The sequence below is a fragment of the Ciconia boyciana genome, chromosome 6 (genome assembly GCF_034638445.1).
Source record: "Ciconia boyciana chromosome 6, ASM3463844v1, whole genome shotgun sequence".
Lineage (NCBI taxonomy): Eukaryota > Metazoa > Chordata > Aves > Ciconiiformes > Ciconiidae > Ciconia > Ciconia boyciana.
In genome coordinates, this window is record NC_132939.1 from 42016079 (window position 1) to 42033738 (window position 17660).

The window sequence follows — 17660 nt, forward strand, 5'->3', positions numbered from 1 at the left end:
TAAATGTGGAGATCATAATGTCTGTCTGTGATAGACCATTTTCTTGTTGGGTATTTGTGGTTCAAGGGGTGACACCTTGAACCAGGCTAGGTGGAACACCTTTTCGAGTGTGTAAGTGCAAACTCTGTAGGAAAGCCACATTCATCATTAACTGAAATGAGATAAAAAATATGGTGCAGCTCTCACACTAGTAAAGTTTTCCCAATTGGAACTGGCAATAGCAGATTTGTCTGCTTTGTGTAAAAGATGCATTGTGCAATACTATACAGCACTTTGGAGTGCAAAACAAGACAAACAGGAGAAGAAACAACGGCATTTTTTCCCAGTAAAGTAAGCAATCAGAGTTTAGCTCTGACACCAGCTGACACTTATGGTGGTGTACATCCCGTCCTCTGTATAACACCAAGTAAAGTATCAGTTTGGGGAATTTTAAATGTTCTTTTGGCAAGACCTAGTAATCTATTACTATCACGATAATTCTAATCCTCCAGGACCCTATCTATGCACTGAGCAGCCTGGTAAGGAGACATCTGGCATGATAAAATAGTCCTCAGAGATTCCTGGGTTTTACCTTGCTACTGCTGTCAGTGCAAACATAGGCTGGAGTGACACCACCTTCCATTCTTCACTCCAGAGCTTTATTCAAGAGTCTATATGGTGCTGCTCTCTCCAGTAACTACCTCAATGTCTAAAGTCTCTTTCTTGTTTGAGCAGCTTGCTAAATTTTGTAAAAAAGAAAGGGAAAATATATAATCCTGCTGAAAATGCCAAATACAAAATGTTTGTGATTTAAGCTGAGTGGTTTGTTTCAAAGTTGAAACTTGGTCTGTACTTGGTAAGGGCTGCCAATGTAGCTGATAACCACTAAAGTTATACTGGTAGGTTTCATCAAGGGAGATGATGCTTATAAGAAAAGTAGTAATTCACTAATATCACTTCAGTCAGTTCCTTGGACAGAGAAAGCTATGCTGGTAAAATGACCATATCTACATAAGAGCCTTTGGAAGTATAGCTGTGACAATCAGAAGAAAAAAAATATGATCAAATCCCTTACCGTCATAGCTGTGCCTGCAAAACTTCTGAGTATATACCAGCTCTCAGAAAAGCATGTGCATTTGAAGAATAAAAAACAGGCTTTGAAGTAAGGAGCACTCAGTGAAGATGAATGGGCTGAGGTCACAACTCTACATGTTTTATTGTTTTAGTCCATCTGACTTGCAGAACAAACAAGGCAGCCAAGTGCTGATTTACAGGGGGAAGGTTATCTTCCTGACCAATAAGGACCAAATGTTTTGGTTTTGAGAAACAAAATCAGATTCTATGGAACATAAAATCCTTGGAACCTGCTGCTGATTTCCTGCCTTCGGGAATTTCTTTTTGCAGCTGGCAGAAGCTTGAAACAGTAAAATTGTGCCATATAGGAAGCTTTTCAGAGCAATGTCTTCGTAATGCTAAGTACGACAGAGTTGTAAAACATGCCACAGAGAAAATGAGTAATCGAAGCTGATTTCTTGTTTAATCTAACAGGTTTTCAAACTAACAAATTATTCAGTTTTTCATTATTTCAAATTATTTTCATTTTCTTCCACCAGTTTTTACTTGCAGGTTGGTTAAGGGTCAGCTACAGGTGGGAAACTGGGTCCAACTAAGTACCAATCAGGAGCCATTATGAAAACACGGCAAAGCGGCAAATCTAAATACGGATTTCTGAACTCCACAATGTACAGAACTGCTCTGACAGCCTTAGTTGTCTAGCAAATGGGTGTTTTCATGGAAATCTAATATTTGAGCTATCACTAGCCAATATCTCACAGGGGAAAAAAAAAAAAGACTAAAAAATTTACTCCATAAAAGCTTTGGGGTAGGTAGATCCACAAAAAGACTCTAGCCTTCAACATTAGACATGACAGATTCTCAAAATCCCAAAAGCCTCCTAACCTGCCAAGGAGGAAAAAACTCTTTGGCACCTGTATTTCTGCCCATGATTATTTGCAATACCTTGACGCAGCTGCAGTACTCAGGGACCTAGCTTACAACTAAGCCCAATGAAGCATGAGGACATCTTACATGGAGAATGTCTTGGTTTATCTAATATATTAATAATCATATCACCGTGCTGAATGGTGGATTGGACCTACTCAGTCCAATTTGGAGAAAATAATTCTTCCTTATGTCAGTTGAGTGTTTTAGCCATTTGTCTACTGCACATACTGGGATGGGATAGCCTTGTGTCTTGCACAGAAACAGTGCCCCCTATATCCATAATTAAATAGACACTGGAGCAGGGATTTGGACCTATCTGTGCCTCTTGCAAGTCAAATGTGCTGAACAGTGCACCGCAGGATAAAATTCTCCTCATCTATGTATGACCCAATTAATATTTAATTGTTTTATGCAAAATGAAATGGGAAAAGCAGGCTTCTTTTCAGAACAGCGTGCAGGTAGGACTTCTCCTGAGAGAATGGGAACCTGGTTCATGTCTCTTATGCTCAGTCTGACAAAGTGTCCCATGCCCAAAATGAGTGCCCTAACTATTGAGCTGTTGGAGAACAACCCATGATTTCTCACAAAAGGGCTGAGCAGCTTTAGTTCCTACTTCAAAAAGAGAGTTCCCAGCTGAGAATCTCAGTCAGAGATACATGCCTTCCCCTTCACAATTTACCTTGGCCAAGTCTTGATGAATCTAAGTCACTAAGTAACTAAGTTGTGTACAACTGCACTTCATTGGACTACAGCCTCATTTTATCTCCTTGTATTTCTCTAACTTTATAAGTTTGTTGTGATTTAGATTGCTGTTTGGCCTGAGATCAATGCTGTATTTGAAAAACAAAACTTGTTCCAAGAAAGCTCGAGAGAGCAAGAGGTCATAGTTGAATTTTTTTTTTTTAAAGTGCTTGTTTTTCTGGATACAGTGATTATTGTTCAGCTGTTAAGATGATTTAAACTAAACAATTCTACATTAGTTAACAGTTCTATTACAAGACTTATCGTATAAGCAAAGTCTTACCTAAAATGGAGGCCTCTCAATAAATAGAAAAATAAAGTAGAATTAATTTGTGCTCAGAGAACCAGGCCCAAAATCAGGGACCACTTCTGTCTTATTTTGAGGGGTTTAAGGTTAATCCTTACTGTTGGCCACTTGACACATCATATTAGAGTGAGAAAAGTTGTCAAGGTGTTCTTCCTCTCCCACACGTGTTTCTAGAAGGAACAATTCTTGATACTATATGTTCTGAGTAATAACAGAAAATATTACTGGAAAGTTACAAAAGTCTTAAAAAAAGCAAACTAAGTTTAGCTCAATTATTTATCAGCCCTTTCCCAGAGAAAGGTGTCAGCACAGACAATATTTCAAATTCATGTAGTATTTGATTAGACTGATTGATTGTTCTTACAGCTGAAGATATTAACATTCATTAGGCTTACTTACTGGTCATTAGTACTGCCTTTATTATCAAGTAAAGAATAAATAGAAATTCTAATAAAAAGTCATCAAGTCTTGTGATTTCCAATGCATTAGATCTGTAGTTTTAAGGCTGACAACACAAAAGTTTGTTATAAATATTTCAAAAACTCTCTAATAAATCCTTTATATCTTAACTCTTTTAAACTTAAGCAGGCTAAGAGAGATTCTCATATATCCAACATAATAAAGTGCTAATCGCATGTTTCTTACTAACACACTAGCATACTCCTATGTGATTCTGCAGAATGGTTAAAACTTGTTACATATAAAATAAATAACCACAATTAATCTCTATTAAAGAAAAGTCAAATTTCTGTATTATATTTTCACAGAAAATAAGAAAGAAACCCTAAGAAGACTAAAAAATCATGCAAAATTTAATAGGTTTCATTTTAATTGATCATTTTAATGGTACACAAAACGTAACAAAATTAAAAGCCTATTAGTGATCATTGTTCCAAAAATGCACTTTACTCCTATTAATTTTGCTTATATGATTTCAGTGGAAGCAGATTTAAAGTGCAGCTGTAAATATTTTTAATCTTTGACTTTTTTTTACAGGAGCCTCTGAACGTTATTGATCCCAGTTTGATGGATCTAAATGGTCCAAGTGAAGATGCACTAGAATGGGACGAAACTGACATAAGTAATAAGCTGATCAGTATTCATGAAGACTTAAATGATCCTGATCAGGAACTCAAGAAGGATGATCTAAGCCAGAAACCTGCTTCAGGAGAATGTGGTGATAACAATGTGAATGAAGATGAAAGTATCAGTGATTGTGGAAGTCCTCTTTATTGTCCCAGCATTATTTCCCCTCCAAATCCTCACATCTATCAGGTCTATAGTCTTCATAATATTGAATTATCAGAAAAAAAACACATGCCTTTTTTGAAAAAAACATCCAAACTCTCCAACATAACACAGTCTAACATTTTAAACAAAAGTCTTAGTAAAGACTCGTCATTTTCATCTACCAAATCCCTGCCAGACTTAATAGGGGGGACCACACTGGCAAAACCGTATAACTATGTGTATCAGAGTGGAAACATAAGCAGGCATTCTGAGAGTGAGAGTGGGATAGTGAGTGAATGTGATACAGAAACTACAAATAATTCAGAAATTTTTTTGCTAAATGATATTGAAAGCACTCAGAGTAATCCTGAAATTGGGCATGCAGAAACTCAAGTGGATGATATAGTCGATGTAATAAAACAAAAAATAAAGCAAGACGAAGAAGACCATGCTAGTCTCTCAGATGATTTCCAGTTGGCACCTTCTGCATGTTGTGGAAGTGAAAATGATGAGGATTTGGACAGCATTACCAGGTGTAACCCTGTTTGTCTAGAAGAATTGCAAGGAAAACGTAATGTGTTTACATTTTATGATTACTCATATCTTCAAGGCTCCAAATTCAAATTACCAGTGATAATGAAACAATCGCAAATTGAAAAAACACATACAGAGGGCAGTTTGTTTAATGAGTTTTGTTTTGATAAAATACCTGGGAAATCTGAACATAAGCCTGGACAGCCACAACCAGATGGATTTACTCATGACCATACTCTGGCAAGTATCCCTGGAGCATCAGATCCCAATTCCTGTAAATCTGGAGAAACTGTAAGAAAATTAACTGTTACAGAGAATACAAGACAGGTTTCAACTTTATCTCGTAGTTCTTCATTAGAATCTCTGTCTGTAGTAGGAGATTTGTTCAGCTCAGGTATTTTTAAAAGTGGAGATGGTCTTCAGCGAAGCACCTCTTTGGAGAGCTGGCTGACTTCCTACAAAAGCAATGAAGATCTTTTTAGTCATCATGGCTCAGGAGACATAAGTGCAAGCAGTGATTCTGTTGGAGAGCTCAGCAAAAGAACTTTAGATCTTTTGAATCGCTTAGAGAATATCCAGAGTCCTTTAGATCAAAAGATAAAGCGCAGCATCTCTGATATAACACTCCAAAGTAGCTCTCAAAAAATGTCTTTTACTGGACAGCTGTCTCTAGATATTGCATCCTCAATCAATGAAGATTCAGCAGCTTCTCTCACTGAACTCAGCAGCAGTGAGGATCTTTCTCTCTGCTCTGAAGACATTGTACTGCACAGAAATAAAATACCAGATTCAAATGCATCATTTAGAAAACATCTTAATAGATCTGTAGCTGATGAGAGTGATGTCAATGTCAGCATGATTGTTAATGTCTCCTGCACTTCTGCTTGTACTGATGATGAAGATGACAGTGATTTGCTTTCAAGTTCCACCCTTACCTTAACTGAGGAAGAGCTAGGTATCAAAGATGAAGATGATGACTCCAGTATAGCAACTGATGAGGATATTTATGAAGAATGCAATTTAATTTCAGGACTTGATTATATAAAAAATGAGCTCCAAACTTGGATTAGACCAAAATTTTCTTTGACAAGGGAGAAGAGAAAAAGTAACCTCAGTGATGAAATTCAGCGCAGTAAAGAAGTTAGTAATGAGACATCAAAAGCCACAGATACATTAAGCATTGAAAGACTATTGAATGGTTCAGTACAGAAAATATCAGAAAATAATGGCAATAGTAAGAATGTACCACGTGATCGTGAAAAAGGGACAAAGAGTCACCTGATGAAAGATATCTCTCAGGCTGTGAAGGATCAGCTTGTGGATGATATGGAGAATGGCAATGTTGAAAATACTCTTGGCAGTCAAAAGGAAGGTCTTGTTAGAACACCAGCAACTCCCAAAACTCATGCATCACTTGATGTCAGAGAAGCTGAAAATGAATGTTGTGTCTGTGAAGCATTTACAGACAGTTCAGATGATTCACATATGGATGGCAAGGAGACTGTTCTGTTGTCAGAAGGATCCAGAAACCCTCCAAAAGAATGTCAAAGTCATCTTCAGCCTGATTGTCACTCTGTTGCTTCCTCTCCTGCTAAAAAGCCTTGTCTTGAATCTTCCTCAGAAATGAATTGTGTAGACATACAAGATACAGCTTTACAAACATCCTTACCTAATGGTCAACAACATAGAAGAAGCATTACTGAAAAATCTACTGATTGCTGTACAGCCTTGAAATCCAATGAAGCAGAACGCGACTCCTCAGCCAATGGTCTTGATTCGTGCTGTAACTGTGAATCTGCTGCTTTTGACAAAAGAAACATGGAAGATGGCTCAGTACACAATTTTGTGAGGGAGATAATAGACATGGCATCAACAGCTTTGAAAAGTAAGTCACAACCTGAATGTGAGTCATCTGCTCCAGCTTCATTAGCACAGATCAAGGAAAAAGTGTTAGAACACTCTCACAGACCCATTCAGCTAAGAAAAGGAGACTTCTATTCTTATCTTTCACTTTCTTCTCATGATAGTGACTGTGGAGAGGTAATCAAATACATAGAGGAAAAGAGCAGCACTCCTGTGCCACTGGACTTCACAGATGAGAGAGAAAATATTGAATGCTTTTTTGAAGCCTGTCCTGAGGAAGAACAGGTTGAACAGCAGCAATCCATTTCTAATGGTACTCCTGAAGCACGAGATGAGCAGCAGCAACCTATTTCTAAAACTATTTCTGAAACATCTCCAGAGTCACTAGTTGGAGTGACTCTAGAGTCAGTAGAAGTTAAAACTTTATCTGAAGGTAGAGATTTATCTTTCTTACATGATGATTACAATGATATAAACGTCCCCAATCCTAATAAACAAAGTGCATCAAACAGTTTGAAAAATGCTGCTGCTGATTTGCTGATTTCAGATGGGCAAACTGAAGGTTTGGAAAAGAATTCTCCAGAGCTTAGCACTAAAAAGAGTACAGGAAAATCACCTGGAACTGAAGAGCCCAAACATTGTGTTGCTGCTTCTGAAGAGGCTTCAGCTATAGAGTTTCAGTTAAAGCCTGGCCGTTCACAGAAAAAGGATGTTTTGCATCAGAACAGTAAAACTCTTACTTGTGAAGAAAATCTCCTGAATCTTCATAAGGAAAGACATATAAATATGCACAGATAGAATGTAACCCTCTCCAGGCACATACATTATCCTAAAAACAGGTATGTACTCTACAAGCTGCACATTCATTTTTTTCCTTTTTTTTTTCCTTTTTTTTTTTTAACATTTTTGTACAATGAAAGGAGATGAATCACCATCCAGGGCTTCTGTTTAGTGATAGTGCTATATCATTTGTTTTGATTACACTATAATCCCAATTTACACGCCACTGGTCAACAATGCAGTGAATACTAACTGCTTCTTGCCCTTTGGCTTTGCACTGACTGGAACTGCTCCCTTCTGGAACAAATCTGCTATCTTGCAGAACTTGGGAATTCTTCAAATGTAATTTTTCCATATCCGCCTCCTCTTCCCTCCTCAACTGAGCTGTGGAACCAGAAACCAACTTTACTCATTCATCCCCTTCTCCACAGTCAGCTGGCCTTATGAGGTGTTCAAAAGCATTTGATGAAGCTGAACTTCCAGTTTTACAAGAATTTGGTGTGACTAGTGAGTTGGAGTTCTACAATATTTCCAGAAAAGCCATGAAGAATGGCTAAACAGACTGGAGAATAAGTAGAGACATAAGAAGTCATTTCTTGATGTCAGTTTACCATGATTTAAGTTCAATAAGCCATTATTAAGATCACAATTATTACAACACAGCGTTAGGCCAAAAGTTGAGGTTACCAAAATAAGAAATCTTTGCAACATCATTAAAGAGTATAATGTGAGGGTAATGTAGAATAAAGACATGAATACCAAAGTAGATGGAAACTGATAGTCACACAGCAGTACTGGAAGCTTTGGTTCTATTTTGTGGTAAGCATTTTGAAACAAAAGTAAGATGGAGGAACCTAAGATGAAAAAGTGTCTCTGATCTCTTCCAAAGTTTGAAAGTGGTTCAGATCTGGAGTTTCTGACCTCACATAAATGTCTAACAATAACTGCACATTGAACAACAAAAGAAGATCTACAAAGCAACTTCTGGATCAGATCCTAGCATGTAGCACTGCTGCTTTGAGTCTCACTAGCTGTTTGGTGACCCAAAAGCCAGTATAGCTGTCTAGAATGCTATTAGTCTTTGGAAACACTCCTCCAGTAGACCAGAGCCAGCATGGCAACTCCAAATGCCACTCCAATTCCAAATGCCGCTGCTTGCCAGAAGCTGTAGCAAGGGAATTTCCAATAAAACACAAGGCTAAGCATGGGACCAGGTTTCCCTGGGAAGTACTGGAATCTCCATCCTTGGAGATTTTCAAAATTTGAGTGGATGTGGCCCTGAATAATCAAATCTGCCTTTGAAAATAGCCTTCCTCTGAGCAGGAGGTTGGACCAGATGACATTGAAGTTTCCTTCCAACCTAAATTATGCTATGATTCCATGATGTTGCTAGGAGAAAAGGCTGTTATTCATCACTGCCCATGAAAACCACTAGTACCACTATTGCATACTATGTAGCTGTAGCAGAGGATCTGGGCCTATTTATACAAAATAGATTGCTTTGCTGCTATTAGATATCTAACTTCTGCATTTCCTGAATTTGCTATATTATATTACTATGCTTTGGGCTTTTCTTTTGCATATATTGGCGGTTTACCCAGCATTCACACATTCACATATGTATAAATATGTCTAGCAAAGTCTTTAGGTTATGACAGCAATAGTCTACGGCTTGCCACTATCTCTTTCGACACATATCTGTTTGAATAATGCATTATCTTGGAACCATCATAGCAAAGAGGCATTTCTTGAATGGCTTTGAAATAGGCTATCATGACCTGTTGATTGCCAATTAGGTTAATACATGGACACATCCAAACAACTGGAGAAGCAATGGAAATCAACTGGGAATTACAAAACTCGTAGATGACACTATATATCCTAGAATTACATTAAAAGGATTATGTGTATATGGAAGCCTCTATGTGGAAACTGAGATGATGACAAAAGTCTGAGGTTGATAAGTGATAATTATGTAAACATAAGCTTTTCCTAAATCACTGTTTTATTAGTTTTCTTATTTTTTTCACTTACTTTTATAATATTAATTTCAGGAAGAATACTTACTATAGTGAGTTTGATTTTGTTCTTGTTCTCATTCTTTCACTGATGAAGATAATAACATGTCTTTTCAATTCATTAGTACTTTTCCTCTGAGGATCTCAAAATACTGTATAAACTTTCCCTCACTCTTCAGAACTTCATAGTTATATGGTAGCCAGCTGTGTTTTTCCTAAGACTGGGATATGACAATATGCAGTTGGTGTAAGGACTAAGATAGGACATAGAGGATGGAGATATTAATAAATGCCCCACAATGCAATGAAATGTAATGCAGAGTCTGCATGCAACAACTTAATAGGGTTATGTTATAGTTCTAATTTTTGCCCAGGGGTTGACAAATATTTTTAAGGTAACAAAGCCTTTCACACTACATCCCACTTTTACATTTAGGAAAATATACTGGTTCTTGACTGATACATATAGGATTGCTTCCATGGAAATTATGTACTGTATTATTCCCAGTAGTAAAGCCCTAGGATACATATAGTTTATCTCTGGCACATCAAAAAATGAAAATATGAGCTGCTAGATTTGGTTTCACTTAAGTCTGAGCTCCCTTCCCCCATTCACAAGCTTGGTGCTTTAACTTCATCTCTCATGCTATGGGGAATGAATTACAGAAGCAATCTATCCTAATTTGTTAACTTATTCAAATAACAGTTATTATACTTAACTATGCTAAAGATTATCTTTTTGGTGGCAGATTGTTTATTTTTTGATGAGGCTAATTACTGATTTTCCAAAGGTAATTTACATTTATTACTAATACATCTTTTAAAATGTGACAGATAAATGTTGTTCCCATAAGTGTATTATGAAAAAAGTTACTATTTAAAAACACATTATTTAATTTGAAAGATAAATGGCAAACACCATTATTTTTCCTGTAGCACCTGTGCTGTAAGCTCATTTAAATGTGTAATTCCATGTGTAGCTGCGATACTTAGAGAAAAATAATCTATAGTATATGTGTACCTTAAAAGCATACTGAGAATGCAAAGCTGAAAAAGGCATAGTTTCAAATGCAGTTTGATTTTATACTGGTTTAGTATTTACCTTGGTTGTACAGGAGAATAAAAGTAATAGCGAAGAAAATATTTTTGCCAAATTTTGCAATCCTGCTATTTAGCAGTGTGCTACAAAAAAATGACCATTATGGGAAAATAATAACAATCCTATAAGCAGGCTTAAAAATATCACTGGCAGTACTGACTAGTCTCTCGTATGAGCCAACACGGAGTTCTTCAACAGAGGTGCTCATAAAGCTATGCTGTTTTTATTTCTCAAGTAGGGGACAGCTCGAAAGAACTAGCTTTCTGTATATGAGATCATGCAATCTTCTGCTGTCACTGTGACCCATGACTCACCAATGGGATGGGAATTTTTAGTCACATATTCAATATGCCTAGAGATCAATACATTAAGGAGGTTTATGTGATGTGTCCAAAGTGTTTTTTAGAGGATTCGTTAGAAATCTGTGTGTAATCTGTTAGTTCTTACAAGTAAGTCCAAAAGCTATTTCCTTCCTTTGTGGAGAATTTGTAATTTAAACTTAAGTTTTAACTTAATTTAGGGTAAAAAATATTTTACTTGGGCTTAAGAAAACTAAATTGGTTTTATCTGACAGTGCTGCAATGTTAGCCAGAATATCCTGCCACTTACAATAGCCACGAGAAACCCAGGACTGGTACTCAGAAGGCCTGACTGTTATTTTCTGCTCAGCAATAAATTTTTTTGTATGACTTATTCCTTCCTTGCCTCAGTTTCTTTAGCAACAAAATAATGAGAATAATGATCAATGGGACCTGTGAAGCATGATTTATTCACTAAAAGTGTTTTGAGATCCACAGATAAAAGACGATACATAAATGCAAAGGACTGTTAGTTAATTATTCATTACAGGAGAAAAATAATATACAGGTTTACACAATAGTTAATATGTAATAATTTACTTTTAGAGACTGGAACCACAACAATAGTCTAAATCTTTGCTTACCCTTTTTTTCCTAGAGGTTTTTATAGGGAGGTAGATACTATAATGTTTCTTTATAGAGTTTAAAACGGCCTGATTTTTTAGCTCCTTACAGTAGCTGACTTTAAAAAAAAATAAATAAACAGATAATCTCGTATTGTCTGTGAATTACATAATTTTTGAAAAACCTGACATAATCCATCAGTGAGACTTTTCTTACTATAGATATGTGAAACTCATGCCAGAGTTGTAGAAACCTTTTGATACAATCTTCCTCTTTATTCAGTTCTTTATTAATTTCTAAACAAACTGTTGAGCTTTTCACTATTTTCATATAAGTATATTTCTTCTATAAATGGGGGGGAGGGGGTCAGTTACAGCAAATAAGATCAAAGGAGAAGGTAACTGGCTAGATCCAGATATTCCTGCTTAATTTGGAAGGCACATAATGCACGTCTGGAGTGCCTCCTAGGAAATGCCTATGAGATGTACTTTGCACTAATCTTTGAGCTGTATTCTGACAGTTATTTCTTCATAATCCCCATCATAAGCCTGTGCTCTTTGATGAATAGTTTAACCCTAAACTCTGAGCTGGATAATTCTATAGTATGAAAATTTAACTCATTGCTGATACTAGAAGTGTCTAAATAGCTATTTACAATTAAAAAAATACAGTGATGGCACTGACAATTCTATTCATGGGCCACTTCTGTGACAATCCTTTCTTCCTCTCCATTGAAATCTCATTCCATATGTTTACCTAAATATTAAAATAAGTGATGGGTAGATCTTTTTGTTGCTTGGCTTTTGAAAATTCCTGTGTTTTCATTGATTGGTGCACTTTTGAGTGCGCTGAAGGTAAGTTCGCAGGTAAGGATGAGGACAGGATCCAGGGAAAAGGTCAGATTAAATGACTTCCCTTGTTTCTTTAGAAACAAAGTCTTTACAAAAATCAATGAGTTTTCTATATCAATACAATTTTTTACACTAACTTGTACCTCAAGCTGTTAAAAGTCATTGTTTGCCTACTGTATGCTTCTGCATTGAAGGCTCTGGCATGTGATCATTTAATGACTATCTATAGTTGTTCTGGAAAAGCTATGTTTTGCAAATAAAACTTCATTTTCTGTAACCTACTATTACTTTTTTGTTTCCTTTTAGAAACTTGGCTGCAATTCAGGTGCAGGTTCATCCTGTAAACCCTGGGATGACCTCCAATGCCATTGTATCACTGCCTTTCATTACACTGACTCCCAAGATAAATTTTCTTTCCAAATGTGATTTGTCCATGTTGGCTTTGTGATCGCTGCATATGCTAGTCCTATTTCAGTGATCATTTTGTATTGTAGCAAGGCCATTTGCTTTCATAGGGATTCCTCTCCCAAGCTACCTCTAATGACCTCCCCTTCCTAAATTGGATGCTCCTGTACTACTTATCACTGGTTCTGTTCTTTAAAGTTTGGAAGTTCCACAGAATCCACGATCAGTCTGGTTCATCTTTTCAGAACTGTACTTGTCAGTACTCTTCTATTTTATGTATCAAATTTAATATTTATGTGTATAATGCATAAGTTTATTGAAACTATTTTACTTTTAAAGTGACAATTTTGTTGGATTGCAGCAAAAAGAAGTCATTAGCCCTCCTGATTCAATACATCTAAAAATTAAGCAATTAAAATTAATGGCATTTTATTTATTTAATTTAAAAATTTAATCTATGCAACACTTCAAGAAACAACTACATGGTGTTGTATATTAGGAACTGTTGACATTCTACTGAATTAAGTACAACATTTTGGTTTTTTATGCTTCTTGAGGTGGTAATGAGAAAAAAGTTTTTAAAAAATGTGTGCCTTGCTGTATTTCTTATACCATTTATTAAAAAGCTGCTTTCACAGTAAAATTATGTTGGTTTGAAAGGAGGAAATAGCAAGGTTAAGATGTGTGAATAATTTCTGTATATATGTATAACCAAGTGCAAACATTGATGTATAATGACAGTATAAAATGCTTTAATGTTTGTGATGTCCAGTGATGTGGAAAATATAAGCCTTAAAACCATTAGATTGCATGGTAATTAGAATTGGCATAATAAACATAGTTTATTGGGGAAAAAAAGCAGAACTGGTGATCTGTTTTACCTGCGTTCCAAGAACAGAATGCTTTATCAAAGTACAGAAGAATATGTTTTTGTTTGCAAATATTCCCTAGAGATATGTGATTCCATAGGTGGTAAAGATTTGTATTACTTGGCTCAGAGGTAAAGAACTTTTTCATTAAAGATTCTGCAGCTTTTTTGGGCCAAACAAGGAGACACAAATATTTAGTAGTTTAAACTACACTGCCAACTGCAGTGGTGGCAATGATTAAGCACACTTTTATAGCAGATATGTTCTTTGTTTATCATTAACAGTTTGTGTCTGATTCTTAAAATTTCATTAATTTACATAATTCTATTGAATAAGCTTTATATATATTTATATAGACACTTTTACAGTTGGCTGTTTCAATGACAGGCTGTACATTCTAAATGGTTTTATCTTGTGCTAAAACTATATTGGGTGGCCAAAACAAGCCAGACAGCTTTATAACCTATCCCTGCAAACATGGCATTCATCTCCTAAAAACACTATTGGGAAGACATATCAGGAAAGTTAAAAAGCAAGGAATGCTCTCCTATGCCACCTTTTGTCATTATTTTCCCAAGTATATAAAAGTTTTTACAAAAAGCTTCAACATTCTTCTTCCTTTAAAAAAACGTGCATCAGTTTGACAAGCTTAGCTAGTAGCTTAGAGGAACTATACTGATCAGCTGATATGTTCATACAACACTGAAGGAACAGGTATTTTTTAAAAAATCTCATGTTTTCCAAATTATTAACAGCTTCCTATTACTGCAAGAAAAAAAATTATTTATCTCTCAATTTAAATTTCCACTGCGTACCCTCGGATAGGCTATGAGGTAGGTAGGGCAGCAGAAACAACTCTTAGCTTAAAGAAAAGTGTAAATAATAAGAAGCAAATTTGAAGAAAGCCTTTTGAATCCGTAAAGTTTTCTGCTCTTGCATATCTTGTATCATGTACAAATCTAATAGGTTAACCTATAGTTACCTGAAATGTATAATCACATAGCTAAAGATCACTTGAATATATTTTAAATATTTTTTTGAATTATATATAAGGTAATTTGGAATATAACTCCTAAATTTAGTAAAAGATTTACAGTGACAATTATGTTCATCTATGAATTATTTCAAACATGATTTTTAAAATGGTCTTGACATGGGAATTGAGTTTGGAATAATTCTTTTTTTCTCCCTAGCATTTTCTGATTTATATTGTATTTTTTTAAACTTGCTTTGACTGTAGTCATACCTTACACTATGATGACAGCAAAACTAATAAGTCAGAGGCTTTTCAGATCTGTCACCTCACCCAACAGACTGTGCAGAACTCCATCAATTAGTTGTACCATTCTATTAGGCCATTTGCCACAAATTCGCTTTTTTCCTGGGGGAAAATAGTAACTTGTCAAATCAATAAACCACATATTCATCACACAATATCTGGAATATTATATGGTCACAACCCAAATTTCTGTGGTTCCTTTCTGAGAGATGCTGAACATTTTAATTTAACTAGTATTCCCAGATCTATATTATTTGGTCTCATGAGATAAAGTAATCATTTTTATGACTGTGACGCAAGACCCATCATTATCAACTATTCCTTTTTTTGGCATGGTTAGAAGCATTACCCTTTTATATTTTTCTTCTCAGAATATATTGGACTTTGTTGTGACAAAAAATGATTTCTAAAGGAAAAGAAATTTCTGATATATACTCTGTCTTCATATAAGTCATATGCTTATGGCCAAATTGTGCCTAGAACTTGCAAGAAGTTCTAGTGCTAACTGCCTAAAGAAAAATATTGGTATAGTGTAAAAGTAGTGTTGATGTGCCAATAGTACCTCTAAGATCAGCCCATACATAGATTCCTGGATAGATCCTGTTCCCTGCTGGTGAAATTCTCTTGTGGTGTAGAAGCATGCTGCAAGCTTTCTGCAGCATTTATCCCCACCTAAAGTTCCATAGGCTGCTTTTAATTCCACACACTCCCGGGCTCATGCTCGAACAACATCTGCAATGTGTGAGGAGGCCATTTGACAGCAATGGCCCTGACACGTGAATCTCCCTTTCCTGCCTGCTTCACATTCCTTCCACGGAGAGCCAGAGCTCTCCAGCTCTAAGCAAAGGGAATGCACACTAACGCTGGTGGTAAAACACATGCCTGGGACTAGGATTGAAAAGGCGTTTCGTAATCACAGTAGTTTTATATATGGATGGCCTTGTAAACCATGTCCCCAGTCTTTCTCGCTTAATGGTTTGCCTTTTTCCCAAGGTAAGTCAAAGAGTTTTCATGGAACAGTGCCTCTGCACCTTTGTTACAGTAAGAGAAATTTAGGTGGCATCTCTATGTCCTTGTGGTTGTTTGTGCTGTTCATTGTATACCTGTACACACACGTAAGCATACAAACACATGCACACGAGCAAAGATACTGAAATTGTTCCTGTTTGTTTCACAAACAACTCAAATAAAGAGTCGCTATCAGTTAGATGGTGTCTTGACCTTCCTCCTTCAGAACGGTGACAAGATCCACAGATGACGTAGCCTCCCGTGTCACACATTTTAGAATTTTATTCCAATTCCCCTGTGTTGAGCAAAACAACATATTTTGACTAAAATGTATCTGGTCAAAGGGCTGCTTTTTTTTTTGGCTTGAAGACATCAGGAACAATGTTGTAAAGGTTCCTGTGCTGCAGTGCACAGAAAAGGGGTTATTAACGTTTAGGCCAGACCGTACTCATACTTGGCTCGAGAGGATTAACGGGGATGTCAAGTTCTTAGCCAAGTCAATCTCCTTCACTGACAAGTTTCTGCAAACTTATTCCTAATAATAGCATCACTTTGAGAGGGATTTTGGCCAACAAATGACATCTGATCTATTGCCTTTAGTGCTGTGCTTTTAATTTTTCAGACTCACTCTGTCTTTTACACCTTTTCTACCAACCTGGATCGCTTACATTTTTCATGTGACTACTGTTTGCTTAGTAAATGCATGTTCATCCCTGATTTTAGAAGTGTTTTTAAGGACTAGACCATAAATGAACTTGGCATCACTTAGGTCTGTGCACTGGATGAATTCTAAGTTCTTCAGTGCTTTAAAAATGGAATTTCCTATGCAATAACAAGTAGCATTATTTTATTTCTGGGGAGTGGGGAAATAAGCTAAGTTAAAAGGGAAGTTAGAATTGTATAAATCAGTAATTTCAGTGTACAAATATTACTGGGATATTGTAGTTATTATCAAACTAATCATTAAAAATACAAGAAGTACAGAATTACATGATACTTAAAATGAAATGATATGGTATGGAAAAGAACAGATAAGTAAATGGTTTTACCTCTGCCTTATATTGAGCTCATGTCTCTCTGACATTCTGGGTTTGCAAAATGGAAGTGAAAATAATTTTTAAAAACGTGCAATTTTTAAAAGATTTTTCTCTTTCTTGTAATTACTGTGAGGATGTCTTAAATGCAGCAAGGATCCAGTTGTAGCATTTTCCAAAGAAACATTATGAGAATGACAGGGAAAGGGAAACATATTTGACAAGATTTCAAGCAATAGTGGAAAAACACAAACCATTCTTGATGCACTTCATTTGCAGAATGAAAAAAAAACAGACTCTGGAAGAACTTATACTGAGCATCAACCATCTACCCCGATCCGTCCCTTTTTTTCAGGGGGAGATAAATGCTGCAGGAAATAATGTGCCCTCAGGTGAGGTGGTATGGTAATTTCTCATACAGGCTACTGTGTATATAGACCTGAACTTCGGCTCTGCAGCTCTTGAATCAAAAGCTTGATCCCAGAATTGCCTTTAGAGAGCATGGGTTTTGTTGTTTCTTCATAAGGAACAGGACTAAATTTGGGCTGAGAAACATCTGCCTCTAACAAGCTTGAAAATGAAGTTGTAGCAAGCAGATTTTAAATAATATACAATGGCAGGCAAAAAAATATAAAAGGAAAAGAAAACAAAAAAGCAATCTTTCTGTAAATCCTAATGGTCCCCTGCCAGTAGTGTAATCAAGAATACTCTAAGCTGTGTAGGATTATGATAGTTC

General features: G+C 36.1%; 1 protein-coding gene across 1 annotated transcript in view; it reads left to right on the plus strand.

The window, feature by feature from the left end:
• The window catches only part of AKAP6 (A-kinase anchoring protein 6), a 227162-nt gene extending 219706 nt beyond the window's left edge, over positions 1 to 7456 (plus strand). Inside the window, exon 12 of the mRNA XM_072865482.1 lies at positions 4028 to 7456. Coding sequence (XP_072721583.1) covers positions 4028 to 7456 — 3429 coding nt within the window. The remainder of the gene's footprint in view (positions 1 to 4027) is intronic.
• Positions 7457 to 17660: the final 10204 nt, after the last annotated feature.